The following is a 16,782-nucleotide window of genomic DNA, read 5'->3' on the forward strand; positions in this document are numbered from 1 at the left end:
TCTAAGATAATAAAAACATAATGCTTCATTATGTAAGGTCTTTATACAGCTCTAAAAACATAGTTATGTATATCATATTGCATTTTTGTCAATAGATCCTCCACAAAATTACACGCTGTACCTTTAAATTGAAGTTCAGCTTGAAAATGAATGGATTAGCCAAAAAATCACACATCATATCAAATACAAAAGACACAGTACAAAGTTAACTGAGTCAAGGCCCATGACAATGGGTACATATTTTTATTTTATAATAATGATGCATTTAAAAACAATATACTCAATAAAATACAATAAGGTGATAAAACTGTATTGATGAGATTTTTGTTATTTCTAAATATTATAGTATATTAGGAGAACACACATTCCCTCATATGCTGTATTTTGCCTTTTTGACACATAAATGCCTTAAAGGGGTGCTGCAAAGATGTTTCATGCATTCTAACTTCTCATGCTTAACATGGTCAACTTGTCAAAAAAACGAGTTGGGTGTATTAAGTAGTATTTCTGTGCTCAATACACTCCCCCAGCGATCGTATAGGTTTAGGAAAGTTTTCCGAACATATAAAACTTTTTTCTTACAATTTTTCCTAGTCCCTTATTGGAAAATTCTTCCCGGAAAAGCACGCGGCAGCATGGAGAGCAGGAGAAGGAGCATCCGCAGACATCACTTTCACTTGTGTTCAGGAGAGAGAGAGCATATGTTTGCAAAGTTCAGGTGTTAGTTTGTTCACTGCATTTGGGTGATGAATGTTATATAAACGGTGGATATAATGCTGGATTTGGAGATCGTTTGAAACTGATATATGGAGCCATCCTAGCGCTAAAAGATGCCGGACATGAACCGCATGCGGTGACTGAAACTGATGTCAGTGTTTTGTTGACAATGTGCTTTAGTTCAGCCTACCCCTCCCCCCCGCACACTCAGTATGATTTCGGAAGTAATCGTTCAGCTGTATCTTTCTTTTATAAATTGATCAAACTAAATACTCTTCGAAGATATGACATATGCAATACTACTCTATAGGTACTCAAGATGAATATGAGATTGGCAGAAAGCCTGTGTGTTAGGGCCGCATTAACCAAGATGATTTTGATTTTGCTTTCATTAGCCTGACGGGTCTTTAAAATAAAAATTGTGCAATGTGCTGTTTACATGCTCTTTCGGCCACAACTGTTTATTTAAATGAACCCTGCATCCAAAGTTATTATCAACCTACCGAATTATATCCAATTTTTGCTTTTGAGCATTACAGCAGACGTGATTTAACTCATTGACCTGTACGGCCCACCCTCCTCAAGCCATCACTACAGATGTGAGACATGAGACAGAGGGATCACGAAATGATGAAAATCTCAAATGAAGGATGCCAGAGTTCATAACAGGGCTTACAGGAAATGGCTACATCTTAAAATTCTGTGGAGGGTTTAAGGGTATGAACAGCTAAAATCTGCAGTTCATTTATCTGTGAGGGAAATGGATATGATTAGCCAATCGCTTAAGCTGTCTGTTTCTCTCCCACCCTTCCACTTCCTCTGTCTGAGGGAATTCTGGGAATGAGGTTTGTTTATGAAACTGCATGTGTTATAATTTGGATTCCTGTCGGTACGTCTCAGGCTTTTCATTTACCTTACAAACGACATCACTCTCTGAATCTGCAGCGCGTGATTGCATCTCGATGACGGGAGACTTTTGAATCTCAATATCATCCGTGGTGCAGAGAGCAGTCTATAGAAACCATTTATCAAACGTGAGATTAAGACACAAAAACACGCTAGGCACTTCTCTTAGAGTTCACCCACACACACGCATGCACCTACATCATCAAAATTGAAACTTTGTTTGCAGCAAGTCGTCCTACATCTAAGGTTTAAACATCCGAATAATGGCTGATCAGTATTTCTGTCAAGAATCTTACAACTGTGTCAGCGCCTCCCACTCTGCATTTCCTCTCTGTGCTCTCTTTCTCACCCTCGCGTTCAGCCCGGGAGGGTTTTTCCAGAGCATAGTGTCTAAAAAATGGGTCAGGACGGGACTGTGCTCTATTTTTAACCAAAAACCATTTTCATAACTTCACAACAGGTATCTCACAGAGCTCGATGCCCACACAACTCCCTCAACGCAGACCAATAACTTGGAGGTTCCCACTGCAGTCCATCCTCCATCGCTCTCCAGGGCTACAGGACCGATAGTCAAACAAGTAGAGCAATGGACTAGTTGCACGAAGCCGCCAACTAGTCCATAGTTTTCTAGATTTTTAAAATCTAAAAACGCTCATGTTGCTATCCAAAAATCCTTATTTTCCCACACACTGTAATACGACTGGAAATACTCCTGCTCACACTAGCTGATCGAAAATCTAATATGGTGGTTTTGTGCAACTAGTCCATACCTACAGCACCGTACTGAAGCTCTGAGCTCAGTACAATTGGAACTTAAACTTGCTCCGGGTGTACATGTGTACACTACTCTTCGGGTATGGGTCACCATATCTGACAAATAGGTCACTTTCACTTAAAGCTACAATTCACACTAAAATATAAATTATGTCATTATTTACTACATTATTTGTCATTTCCATTTCCAAATAATTGTTCCATTAAGGAATAAAGACTTGACAGAATATTCAAATCATTAGTTATATTACAGAATATCCTTTCTGTTCAAGAGAAGCTGTCAGTCGCTGCGTTTCCAATACTCTTCGAATTCTGAATTAAAAAACCTTTACATTTCACAATACGTCGCCAAACAGTCTGTACGCTCGCATGAGGCAATTTGCTAAATTATGTTTTATTAACAAAGTTCTGGAGGAGCATGTGCGGATAATTAACCCGGCTGGCTTTCTTTAAACAATCACACCAACCATCCTATCAGCTCGGGAGAAAACCCCTACAAATATACAAGCCGTCTAACCCTCATTCTCTCTAACTTTTCGCAGCATCCCTCCCCCACCCAAGAGACCTCACCATCAGCCCGTTTTTACCTCAGTATAACGGGGGGAACGCTCTGGATTCGGGCAGATACTGGGCCTGGAGTCCTCTCTCAAGACAAGGGGGAGGTGATCAGAGTTCGGAAGGAATTGCCGAGCTCAGAGCCCTCTCACTGGGACAGCAAGCCGAAAACGCATACTATCCTTCACACCTTATTATCTGCGAGGCAGACTCGTGAAAGGAATATTTAGCAAAACTGCAGGGGAAACAGATTACGTGGCGTATCTAAAAGTCACATGATCATACCACGGTACAGTTGGGCTAGATTTCTCTTTACACTTCATCACAGTTGGTGATGGTCCTAGGAATGTTCCGATCGATTGGCCGCAAATTGGTAACAGCCAACTCAATAACTAAACTAGACCGATCTCACGAACCGATCACAATTTGATCACATCAACGCTTGAGGACATACATGACGAACGATTTGGTGCCGCAGTCATGTCATGGCCGTTGTGGAACTACTATCGAGAAACAATGAAAAATTTGCTATTTGCCCTGTATGTAGGGCCAATAAACTGTGTGTCTAATGCATTTAATACGAACGACCTGATATGGCACTTAAGTTTTTAAGTTTATGTACTGTAAAAATATAACATAGCAAATCAGAAATAATCGCAATCAGGATTTGTGCTCAGTATTCAATATCAGCAGCAAAACTCATCCTTAGATGTTACGCACCTCTACACCTGGTTCGCAAGCTGCAATAAAACCTAAAGAAAAAGTTAGGACAAAATAACCCAGATGACTTTCTTTTTTCTAAAGAACACAAAAGAAGATATTTTAATGAACATCAGTGACCAAAAAGCATTGACACCATTGACTGTATGGATTCAAAACCACTGAGACATTCCTCCAAATATCTTTTGTGCTCTGCAAATAAATATTCATATACAGGTTTTAAACAACATGAGGGTGAATAAAGGATGATTTTTTTTTATTTTGGGTGAACTATCCCTTCACGAATTGAACAATGTTATTCTTTCCCAAATGTGTCGATTTCTAAGTCGAATGGCAATGGAATATCGACATAACTGGAAATTGAGTGGATTTTAACCTTTTAAATCAATGCAGCCGAATTGCTCCTTTCACATTTGACCGGGCATTTTAAACTCTAATGGTCATTATAGGCTTTGCACCAAACGGTGGATGAAGACGCGAGAGACGTCTCCTCGAGGGGATGTATAAAATCCATTATGTGGCAGAAGAGCACAGTCCCTGAAGCAGCTCCTCTAATTTACATGAGCTTATTACAATGAGATACTCACAGGGCTTGACAATATACTGGCATATTATGAATGACCTTCTCTTTAACTGCAGTGAGGAGAAGAGGGGAGGGGAGGAGCACCAGTCCCAAAGGAGTGGGGTGTTTCCCCATTGGCTGTGTCCTCTCTCACCCATTTGTTTGTTCGGCAACACACTTTGCTAAGCCGATCGTTATCGAACACACTCGTGTGGTCTTGTACGCAAACGTGCGCAAATACGCAAGCATGGGTTACAGACGCGCTGGTGATATAACAGAGCCAAGAAATAATTTCCATGATTTACTGCATCCAGATTCCAGATAAGCAGCATTGTAAACAAAGATATTGTTGGCAATTAATCTGCTTATATAACCCTTCTGACATTGATTAAAACCTACCCGTCTCACACGATATTACCCAGAATTCAAACTAATAATTGACTCCTCTTGCAGCCAAAGTAACACACAGGGGACAGGGAGTACAAATGTCACAGGACGGTTATGTTAGTTAACTCAAAAACAGTAAAAATGGAAGTTGCCAAACCGAGATCCACTGTTGGGACGGTTTCAGGACAGCCACAACAGGACAGGATGTCCCAATCGCAGTGCATCAGTAAGTTACGCTGGGTTTGATTTAGAGTCGGTTTCCTTTGAACCACTTCTGAGAAGAAAATCCCTTCATTTCTCAGTTCACAGAGAGGCGGTAGACAAAAGCTCTCTCATCCCCGCATTCTAATCGCCAGCTCTGGGATACGCACTCGCACTCGCACACACATATACACAGCTTAACAAACACACTCAATCTCTCTCTCTCTCTCTCTCTCTCTCTACGAGCTGTCTCATCACGTTCTCTTGCCTTTTATCCCGTTCTAGTCGTGACACAGTCTAAATATCTGCTCCACCTTGACTGCTAATGCTGCTGCGCTCCACACTGCTCCACATCAAACACAATTTGGGTAATTGGTCACACTGCACTGGGTAATCCTTTGTTATTGTTGTGTTTATTTATATGAGAATGCTTGACCTTTGAGAGCAGTAACAGCAAACATTTAATACAGCAGTAGGGTCTCTCGTGCGCTTAACACAGGAATCAAAATGCTCCCGAAGCCATATGAGGTTTCTGATTAGTCTGTGTGTGTGTGTGCGTGCATGGCTTTGGGTTTTCCTTTCGAGTTTTCCTTTTTCAAACATGTTTTGTAGCAAACAGAACTGCATACTAAACTATTCTGTTGGATTGCAACAAATCTGAATCTGCACTGGAGTTGGTTATCAAAAATAAAAGGTTAGGAATGGGGAATTGATATAAAATTAAAATTTCAATCCTTCTCATCAATTCCTGTGTTAACTTGTGATCTGCTGATATCTCAATAAAGGACTTTTTAAAAATGTTACAAACTTTTAGAAACAAGAAACCAAATACTGCATGAAAACAAGTTCAAATTCACTTATAAGCAATACAACAGTAATATTCGTGCATGCATGTAAGAAAAGTTCTACAAATAGTTTTATGTGATAACCTGATTTGTATCACAGTTTCCGTGTGTCTTGTCATGCTGTAAGTCATTCACATCGCTGTTGGATGACTTTGTCACTCCTGAGGTTTACATTTGTTGAAAATCAACAGACACTGGACTGGATTGACCACAATACATCTAAAAATGTTCATTCAGTAAAACTTAATTTGTTCTGCAGCTGTATATATATTTTTTGCAGACCAGATAATAAGCAGGCTTGTTTACCACACAAGTTAATATCTTTTTCCAACTTTGGAGTTAAAACTGGGAATCAGTAAGAATTGGAATAGATGAGCAGAATCAGAATCGGTATTGCTAAGATACCCAACCCTGATGTGCACAAAATCAACAACAGAATCGATGTATCTACGAGGTCTCTACAACTGATAGGAGAACTTTAAATTTGGGCCCAAGGAGTGGGCCTGGGGAATTTGATGGGAGGTTGAGAACCAAAGGAATTTGGCACTATGGGGAGAGCTTGATGAATCTGATACTAAGCAGAGAAGATAGGGATTTTTTGAGTTAGTCACAAGCCACGTGACTCTATATTGCTTTATATAAGGATCTATCTTGATAACAAAAGATTCAGTACCCTACAAATAAACATGAGCAAAGAATTGTTGTCTAGATGTTAGTACAATGAGTATGCGGAATGCATTTGGATCTGTAAATAAAGTATTAAGGACCTGCAAAGAAGAAATACTTTGCTTTTAATATTGTCTGCATATTAGTGTGAATATTGCATCTGCCAGCAAGGGGAAATTGCAGAAGCTCGGCAGCGAACTGTGACCCAATGGAAAAGAAACTGTGACAGCGCCTGAGGGTTTCAGCACCACGGACAGAAACCGCATATTCCTGATTACCCAACATTCACTTTTTCATGCCAGTTTGTTTGGCCCAACTCTTTCATATGAGACGAGTAATTATAATTATAATAATTTACCTCTCAAATAGCTGCACATTTTCAATTATCTGTAAATCATTATTGTGGAGACACACGGAGGGCAACATTTTAATCATTCTAATTATGATAATAATCAAGATCTTCAAAAGAGCATTCAGTCACTTACGGAGGTGTAGAGGTACCCCTCGCTGTTCATGCCCAGGTAGAAGCCAGTCTTCGCTCCCTGAATCGCCACTATCCGTAGACCCACAGGAATCAAGTTGAACTGTGCTGTGGACGGAAATCAAAGAGGTGTGTGCTAAGAACCACATAAAACACAGGAGGAAGAATATATATCATTGTCAGGGATGTAAGGGGAACATATGGAGTGTGTGAGGAGAAACAGTAGGCAGGCAGACAATAAGTGTTTACAAGGTATATGGTTGACAGAGAGCGCTTTGCAACAAGATACATTCTGCAAGTTCTCAATACAACTAGACAAATGAGCCATTTACATTTTGCAGATGCATTTATCCAAAGCGACTTACATTGCATTATACTATAACATTTTTTTTGTATGTGCAAACCCTGGAATAAAACCCATGACCTTGGCGTTGCTAGCACCATGCTCTAAGCACTGAGCCACAACAAAATACAAAGGCCCTCATCCTACTTTTTACCCAATTAAACAGAGCTTCGCATTAACCAGAAAAAATTATTTGTAACTGAAATGGCCAAATAATAAGACTTAATTAATCTTGATTTTTAGTTTTTTGTGTATTTCAATGCTCATTTTGTCTCATTTTGTCTCATTAGTCATCTTCACTCAAAAGATGAAAGCGGCCCAAAAGGGGGCCCCAGCGGACTCACAAGCGGCCCCCTTTTGGGCCGCTTTCGCATTTTGTGGACCACTGCTTTACATGTCAGTCAGATGGTTTCTTCCAGTCCAGATAGTCCAGAAAAGGCTGCAATAAGGAACATACTCTTGCCGACAAAGGATAAACGGGCTTACATAGGATAAATGACTAACAGAGATGGCAAAGATAATGGCAGGAAGTGCGTGCATGTTGGAGTCCGAGAGACACTATCTGTCCCCAGTCTGTTGTCCTTAATAGAAAGACGGATACTGTTTGATATGTATCAGCCATGATACTTATCAAGAAACCATATTGCACATTTAAACAAACAGATTAGTCAAGAATCACAATTTTGTCACCATTAACTAATTTTCATGCTCCAGACTATCTTTTGTGTGACACAAGAGAAGAATGTTGGCACGATGGAAAATGTCTTCATGGGAAAGAATTATTTTACAAAATTTCTCCTCTTGTATTCAACAGAAGCACATGTCACAAGGGCGGAAATGTCTCAAGGGCATGTAAATGATGTCAGAATTTATATTTATGGATCTATAAAAATGAGAGAAGATAAACCGAAAATATGGGGAAGATTATTTCTACAATTAGCTGTCAAAGAGCCTGACATTTATATGACAGTATCTAACTAGTGTCCGACAGTATTTAGCACCATCAAACTCATCCCGTTGAGAATGTAGTGTTTTGGATCCATGAATGAATGAATGGAGGCATTTATATAGCCATTTATTGTGTATTGCTGTACACCATGTCAGAGCCACCGTCACAATGTTCATGGGACGCTGTGGTCGTGGGATTATTTAACATGTGCGACTGTCATCATTGCAACAGACAACCGTGACCTGTAAGCTAGTCCTTGACAAGCCACCAGGAATGTGCTTCACTAGTGCACACTAACAATTGCCAAGCCAATGTAATTGCTAATCTGTTATATGTACACACAAAAAACACAAGCAAAATAACATCACATGTCTGCCTTCATTGGTATGTTTTCCTTTCTCGCTTCCTTTTTCTGGGATGTTCTTGCGACTCAACGTGAAAAATGATTATTGTACCAATCAGTCAAGGACAGAGACCTCAAATTGAACTCAAACAGAGTACGTTGGTTTAAACAAGACTTGCATGAGTGTGCAGATCATTTTTAGAGGAACTAGAGGAAAAACATATATTGTGGAATTCTTATTGTGATTTTTGAAATTGTGTCTGGTTTTAAACCTTTTTTTGGTTTAACAAAGAACGACAACGTCCAAGAGTGAATAAGTGAATTACGTCCAGACATCTAATTCAAAAACACAGCATGGCCAAAAGTATGACATCCACTTCTAATTAATAGGATTGGCTGCACCCCTAATTTCAGTAAACGTAAATCTTTTAACAATGACATTCAAGAGAACTGTGTGCCTCCAACTTTGTGGCAACGGTTCTGTGAGATGCTTTTCTGCTCCAGCATGTCAATGTCTCGGAGGACAAAGTGAGGTCCAAATGATTTACTGAGCGGTGTGAAAGTACTGGCCTGTACAAAGCTCAGATCTGAACCCCACTGAACTCTTTTGGGAGTATTTGGAATGCTGAGCCAGACCCCCATCGGCCAACATCAGTGCCTGACCTTTTGATGCTCTCTTGTCTGAATGGCATCAAATCTCTACAGATATGTTTCGACATCTAGTTGAAGACCAATCCAGTGAAGTTGTTATAGCAGAAAAGAGACATCCAACTTTCTTTTAATGCCCCTGGTTTTGTTCGACAAGCACATGGGTGTCGTCTTTAGGTGTCCACAAAGTTTTGACCATATACTACAGATTGTCCCTATTAAAGGGATAGTTCATACAAAAATGAAAATTCTTTCATCATTTTAACACATTCATCTCATTCCTTCTTTTGCAGAACACAAGATATTTTGAAAAACATTGGTAACCAAACAACACCGGCCCCCATTGACTTCAATTGTATGGACACAAAACCACAGAGACGTTTCCCAAAATAGCTTCTTTTGTGTTCCACAGAAGAAAGACTCGCATAAAGGTCTTTAACAACGTGACAGAATTTTTATTTTGGGTAAACTGTTGTTGAGTAACTATTTTGGCTCGTGCTCGCTCATTTAACATAATTTTGTATAAAACAACTGTTCGATGCCTAAACGTAAATATAAAGCAGCAATAATCAGCATTAAACCATTAAGCTTGTCATTTCAGCTGAGAAAGTGCACCGAGTGTGATCTTCAATCACGTTACGGAGTGTGAATCTTCAAACTGGCACCAGTTACCGTAGGCTAAGTGTTATACACCTGGCCTTAGGCCTCACACACCGGACACATGCCAACACTGAGCTCTCAAATTAATTACAACGGACAGACAGACAGAAACGTGTGTGAGGAGACTCAAAGATGAAGAAAATGAGTGATGTGGACAACAGAAGTTTATTATACGTCCGTCTAGCGGTCATGGACACTCGCAGACGCGACACAACAAATAACAATGAGGCTTTCGAGAACTGACCAATCAGGGGTCGCGTTGAGCATTTCAGGTGTGAATAATGAGCGGGAAAGAGCACGTGCACACTCACAGAAGCAGCTGTTCTCGTCCCTTATGCCGTCCATGGTGCCATCCGGCAGCATCTGCAGGTAATAGCCGTGCTGGCTGTACAGGCGGGTGACGATGCCTTTCAGCTGCGGCTCTGCAGAGTGAGAACATGACACGCTGTTAGCCTGAGGAGAAAACATCACAGCTTGTGTTTTACATGCATGATAGTTTAACTTTACACGGAGTGCACGTCATGTTGTGCACAACATGAAAAAGATTTAATTTGGAATCCATACAAAACATCCTAGTCTAAACAATATATTAAAACAAAACAACAAATGCTCAAATACATTGTTCTTCAGTATAATCAAATCTCCATTGTGGTTAGACTAGTATTAACTTAGTTTCAAAAATTAATCCTAAAGGAAAAATAAAAAATTGAAAGAAATGACACAAATGTTAAAATACTTTAAAAGTATAAAGCTGTTAAATTATTGGAGATTTGTCAATAATAAATCTGGATTTGGGTAAATTTAATGATAAATGATGACATGAAATGGGAAACGAATGAGTACATACTGAATTCTTCAGTAATATTGACTTGATTGGGAAATCTGAGCTCAGTTTGTGAAGTCATTGAGATCTCTTCTAATAATAATAATGGAGAAATGTTTGAAATTTCTGGGTTTCATTTTATCAGAAGAATTTTCTGAGACCCAGAAAGTTGAAAGTTTAAGCAAAAATATCCATTTGCTCTCCATTGAATCTCATTGGTCTAGATTAAAAGCAGTGTATAACATTGTACTTTTCGAATATTCCATGTTCATACTGAGATATAAAAAATATCTCGTCTGTGATTTTTCTTATGGGCACTTAGAAATGTAAAGTACAGTATATTTAAATGTTATCAGATAACAACCATGTTGCATTTAAAGGGGAGGTCTGATGGAATTTCACTTCTTTAAATTTAGTTTTTGAGCAGTAAGGGGCTATTCCACTGAGGCACATTTACGTGGCTGAAAACGGCAGGACCTCGGCTGAAAACGCCCGCTGCAGGCGCAGCGTTCTCCCCAAAGTTTAGCATTTTTCACCTCTGGGTGCCCGGTTGAACGCCGGCGCTGATCGTGGGAAAATCGCATAGCACCAGCGCTGAGCAGAAAAAATAGAGTGCATGAGAACCCATTATAATTTCACATTTTGTCCGCACTGGATGACATCAGTGGTGACATCAGGTGTAGAAAGTTCCCAGAAAAGCGAGATACTTTCTTGAACAGAGATCAAGACTACAATGGCAACAAAAAACTTTTTTGTTAGTTAGTGACATCATAAATCCCAAAATAAACATTGCCCCTGCCCCTTGGAACACGAATTGGGAAATTGGCGGGACATCTAAACACAAGCTCTAAGCAATAAACCAATCACAAAAGACTGGCTCAGCTCGACCAATCAGAGCATTTCAGAAGGAGGGACTTCATAGAAGCAAAACTCAACAGCGACTTCAATAATGCCTAGAATATTCTATGGCATCAATTCTGGCAAATTGAGTCCACTAAAGGAAAAATTTCCAATTTCAAAAACTGAGCAAACCACAGTTGTCCACATTGACTATCGCTTCTCAGGTATTGACCAATATAGCATCACTATCCAGAACGCAGCTGTTACTCTTGAGATCTCCAAAAGACCTGAAGGGTCAGATCTGACTAGGACACCTATTCTAGACCAGATCATTATATGGACCAGATCATGATTTAGTCCTGAACTTTTGACATGCAACTTAAAACATATTCATGTAAAAATGCCCAAAGACAACATTTGCATTCTCGTGATCTATGATATTCCTTCTTAATCTAAAGCTTTGCATTTACTTTTACGGTTTTACCTCATTTTTAGTTTTAAAGAGAACTTCATGACTGACGGAAGTGAAAGTGCATCCTACTCCCTAAAAGATTTATTTGCATCGCACGTTTATTTATGAGACTGGAGGAGAACAACAGAAGCTGAATGTTTTATTAGCATAGTCCCTCTGGCCTACTTTGTGTTCATTTGACAAACAAGTGGGAAAGGAGCTTGTTCCGTTCTGTCAGCATGCAGGTTTTGAAATATGTCCCCATCACAAACCAAAAGTGTGTCATTACGCTTCTGTGTAAACACACTAGCTTTAAAAAACATGTTGTTTTTGCGTTAAGTGCTGTTTCTTTACAATCCATTCTGATGAAAGTTCTGATGAAATAAAACTCTCGGGGTAGCGGGGTAATTTCAAAGTCATTATCAAGAGGGGTGGGTTGGCTTGTTATGAGTTTCCACTGGGAAAATTGTGTCTTATAATTGTAAGCCCATGGAAACTGTGGGCTGCACTGGCTTGCAATATAACTCGCTGTTACCCAATCTGGTGTATTTATATTAAAAAAAAACCTTTAACCTAGGATTTCATTAACATGTTTATTTAATATCTATGTAAACATTTCATGTTTATTGGAGCAAAAACAGAACCACACGATTTAGTGTTTTAAACAGTCCCAATGTTTGTTAACAGGGTAGCAAATATTGAAAAAATATTAAATAAAACTACACATAATATTTATTTTGACCTCCTGAGGAGCACAAAGCTAATCTCTCATGACAGAGAAAATTAAAAAGTGGTTATCTGGAAGGGATGGCTTATGAGTTTCCACTGTGAAGAATATTAGTTAAAGGTTTATATTGTCTAATTGTGAGCCTGCTTGAAATATGGTCTGCATTTGTTTTGCTTTATCTGGTGGGGGTTTAATTATTTTTTTACTAAGCATCCCGCACAAAGAGAGAGTGAGGAAAGACGTCTTTGAATGTGTGGCATTTCTTCTCTTTGCTGTCACGACACCTTTAGTGATTCAGAAGACTATAGAATCTGCTGAACTTTTCCCAGGACCTATGAAAGCTCGTATTGATCTCACCCCCACAAATCCTGATAAAAATTCCACTGACACAAAGATGTTGCGAAAGCTCAGTGATGGTTTTCGCAGTAGTTCTCTTTTCTGAGATCATCAAGAAGGTATAGGTTGTTAGCAATAGGGAATTCTGTCTCTGGCACTTTCTAATGTGATGTGATGCATTAGCCATTAAACAAAGAAGGTAAGTGATCATTTGGCAGGCAAGGTGGCAAAATAGTTTATATACTCTCATTTCATTAGAGAATATAACTCTATATGTGTTGGACGAACATTAAACGTATACTTACACCCTCATTTGATAAGCAGCTCGAGCATGACAGGGCTAAGCAGAATCTCAGCTTATAATTCTCTTCAGGGTAGTGAAAACTATCCCGTGTTACTGTTGAACAGCCGTTAATATCACATCTCTTCATCACTGTATCCACAAACCAGGTGTGTTTTGTTCTAGCATAGTTCAACGATTTAAGTGTTTCCCAAAACTATTGTTCCAAAGATCAATCGCAAGCAGCATTGCAAAGTTGCGTGGATGGAACTACAGGTCTAAATTGAAATATAGACTTACATGCAACAAGCTTTTGATCAAAGCAATTAAGCAACATGCAGTGCATTCAATATCCATTATTCGAAATAAATACAAATTCAATGGTACATCTTTTAGTTTGTCAAGAAAATAGAAGCGCTGTTTTTTGAAAATTAAGCATGCCCTGCGTACTCTAGGACCCTGGGGAAACCCTTGGTGGAATGACGTAGGAGGACTTATGAAATTAATTAATGAAATATCATTAAATAAAACAACAGTTAACAAAAATAGGAAACAAAGGTTGTCCTTAAATGCAATGTATGTTAATTACAGCAAGAATTTGACTTTAATTTGATCTGAACGTATTTATTAGTAGACGACACGTCATTACCCCACAACCTGTGTGGCGTCATCAACTAAATTGCATACCCAACTTTGTTCAAACTATTGATCTCCGACAGAGATACTACGGTTTTGGGAAACAGTTATAACTACATCGTTAATTTCCCCATAGATATATTGTACTTTGGTGGTTAACCAACGAGTTATGCAGGAAACACAGCCCTGGCAGCATGACACAAAATGACAGCATGCACACACTAATTAAATCCAGTGTTTAATTGCATTTAATGCAGTGTGGAATTTCATGCTAACTTATTTTGCATCGCAACTTAACAAGATTTACTTAAGTAGATTTTTTGTAACTTAAAAAGGAAACTTTTTAGTTTAAAGCAAAGGGACTAAAAACTATATAGATATATATATAGATATAGAGAAAGAGAGAGAGAGAGAGAGAGAGAGAGAGAGATGAGCGAATAATGAGAAAGAAAGGATGACCGCTCTGTTCTCCCCCCTGGGTGCTGTTTATCCGGTGGAGGTGAGGTGTGTGTGGAGAGAGGTAGTGTACTGAGTCCAATTCCAGTCTGTTACAGATGGTAATTTTGTCAGAAATCACTGAGCTGCTGCCAACCCAACGCTGGAGATACAGCAAGTGACGGCTGGTGTGCTGAGCAGGAATCTTTCCTGTGAGGGCCAGTCACTACCTTAAACTCTCCCTTTTTATTTATCGCACACATTCACTCACTAGCTGTCACTGAAAGCTAATTCCTGTGGTAATATTTGATCCAGATTTAGAACAGGAATTTTTTTTATTAACAAGTTTTAGACAGACTTTTATTGTACATTTCTTTATTAATTGACCGGCAGAATAACAAATAATAATAAGACAACGAACATGAGGCAAGGTGCTTATTACCCCCATACAATTTCTACCCCCTTAAATCCCATCAAACTTTAACAATTTTACAACATAGTGCTCCGTAAAACAAACTCTCCACAACTTCAACACAAATAAAATAAATGAATAAACAGATAATTAAGTAAATACACAAGGAAAGTAAACAAGGAAAAACAAGTTATTCGTTAAAAAAAGGTAAATTAGGAATAAAAAAAACAATATAGTAAAGAAATAATGAGAATAATAGATAGTCTGTCTGTTCTTTATCCAGGAAAGGTTGCCATACTGTGTGAAAGGTCTCTAGGGAACCCAATATTGAAAATCTACATTTTTCCAATTTAATGCACTTGATAATTTCTTTGATCCATCAAAAGAAGGGGTGAGATATACTTCCATTTTAAAAGAATGAGACTTCTTGCTAATAGGGTTGTAAAAGCCAGAGCCTTTTGGGCTGGCTGTGAAAGGCCAATAATGTTTGGTATCCCAAAAATAGCGGAGAGTAGGATTAGGTCAAGATATATATCAAAGGCATTTTGCAGTGTTTTAAATATTTTGGTCCAGTAATCCACTGATTTTGGACAGTCCCATAACATACATGTATAAGATCTGCTGGAGAATGTTTGCAGCGATAACATCCATCGCTGACAGTGGAGTATTTCTTTGCCAGTCTGGCATTAGTATAATAACTCCTATGTAAAATCTTGCACATATAACGTTAGATGATAACGTAAATCTCTCTCACAGGCACTTTTAACATGGGCTGGGAGACCTGAGCCAATGCTACCACTAAGGTAATAAATGATAGAGATGCAATGTTTGCGCTTTGGTTGAAGCCTTAAAGCGGCCCTAACACAGAGGGTTTCTGCCAATCTCATATTTATCTTGAGTACCTATAGAGTAGTATTGCATACGTTGTATCTTCGACGAGTATTTAGTTTGATCAAATTTATAAAAGATAGATAGAGCTATACGATTACTTCCGAAATCATAGGGCGTGTGCGGGGGGGAGGGGTAGGCTGAACTAAAGCACATTGTCAACAAAACACAGACATCAGTTTCACTCACCGCATGTCCGGCATCTTTTAGTGCTGGGACGGCTTCATATATCAGTTTCAAACATTCTCCAAATCCAGCGTTATATCCACCGTTTATATAACATTCATCACCCAAATGCAGTAAACAAACTAACACCTGAATCATTTGGTGCACATTTTAACTTTGTAAGTAAGGCACTCGCTAGTAACGAACAAAAATATACTGGATAAAATGGATATTTATCTGCAACAGCCACCCAATCGATTTATCGTTTGCCGGCTATGAAGATGGACTCGATCGTGTTTAGTGCCTGTACACCCGTGAACGAATCACTACAGGTAAAACATTTTTCCAACTGAAATAACGTTACACGAACGCACTGACGTATAACAAAACGGCAGGGACTTCTGCTTTGTACCATCAAACCTTCAAGGCAATTTTTGGAATCGTAATTTTGAGAACATTGACCACTTCTGTCACATGACAATGTTTCTAGGCCGCCAAACTTGTAAACAAATCTAGTGCAATACATCAATGTTTCTATCGACGCCGTTTCCCTAATGTATTAAAAGTAAATATATTTACTTTTGCCATTTGCTGACTCATAAGGTGAATGTTAGCTTGTAATGACTCGTTTGGGATAAATTCATGAAGATGAGAAGTTAAATTACATGAATATTCTTTAGTGATTGATATACATTTGCATATATGTAACCGGTCGATCCAGCATGGGAGTCAGTAACTCTAGCGAGGAGGCTAAAGACCGCAGTCTCTAGCGTCTGTCGCTAGAGCGTCCTTGAGGCCAGGGAGTGAGGTTTTACATACTGCACAGCTCTTTACTAGCTTGCCTCTGTTACATTCATCCCCCAAACCTCACTCCCAATCCGGCGTCAAGGACGCTCTAGCAACAAACGCTAGAGACTGTGGTCTTTAGCCTCCTCACTAGAGCGCCCGACTCCCATGCTGGACCGACTCGGGTCGAGGCCCTCTTAGAGCGGTGCAGAGCATTCCGGTTGCATATAGGCTAGTCAGGGCTGG

General features: G+C 39.2%; 1 protein-coding gene across 2 annotated transcripts in view; it reads right to left on the bottom strand.

Annotated features, from left to right (window-relative positions):
* fgf11b (fibroblast growth factor 11b) overlaps positions 1–16,782 on the bottom strand; it is a 47,322-nt gene that overhangs the window by 13,464 nt on the left and 17,076 nt on the right. Inside the window, exons 2-3 of one of the 2 annotated variants that reach the window (XM_056737015.1) lie at positions 10,069–10,179; positions 6,819–6,922 (exon numbers count right to left, since the gene is read on the bottom strand). In XM_056737015.1, coding sequence (XP_056592993.1) covers positions 6,819–6,922; positions 10,069–10,179 — 215 coding nt within the window. Of the gene's footprint in view, positions 1–6,818; positions 6,923–10,068; positions 10,211–16,782 lie in introns of both variants that reach the window. The other variant, XM_056737016.1, reaches the window with a different exon arrangement.

This window comes from Triplophysa dalaica, chromosome 22 (genome assembly GCF_015846415.1).
Source record: "Triplophysa dalaica isolate WHDGS20190420 chromosome 22, ASM1584641v1, whole genome shotgun sequence".
Classification (NCBI taxonomy): Eukaryota; Metazoa; Chordata; class Actinopteri; order Cypriniformes; family Nemacheilidae; genus Triplophysa; species Triplophysa dalaica.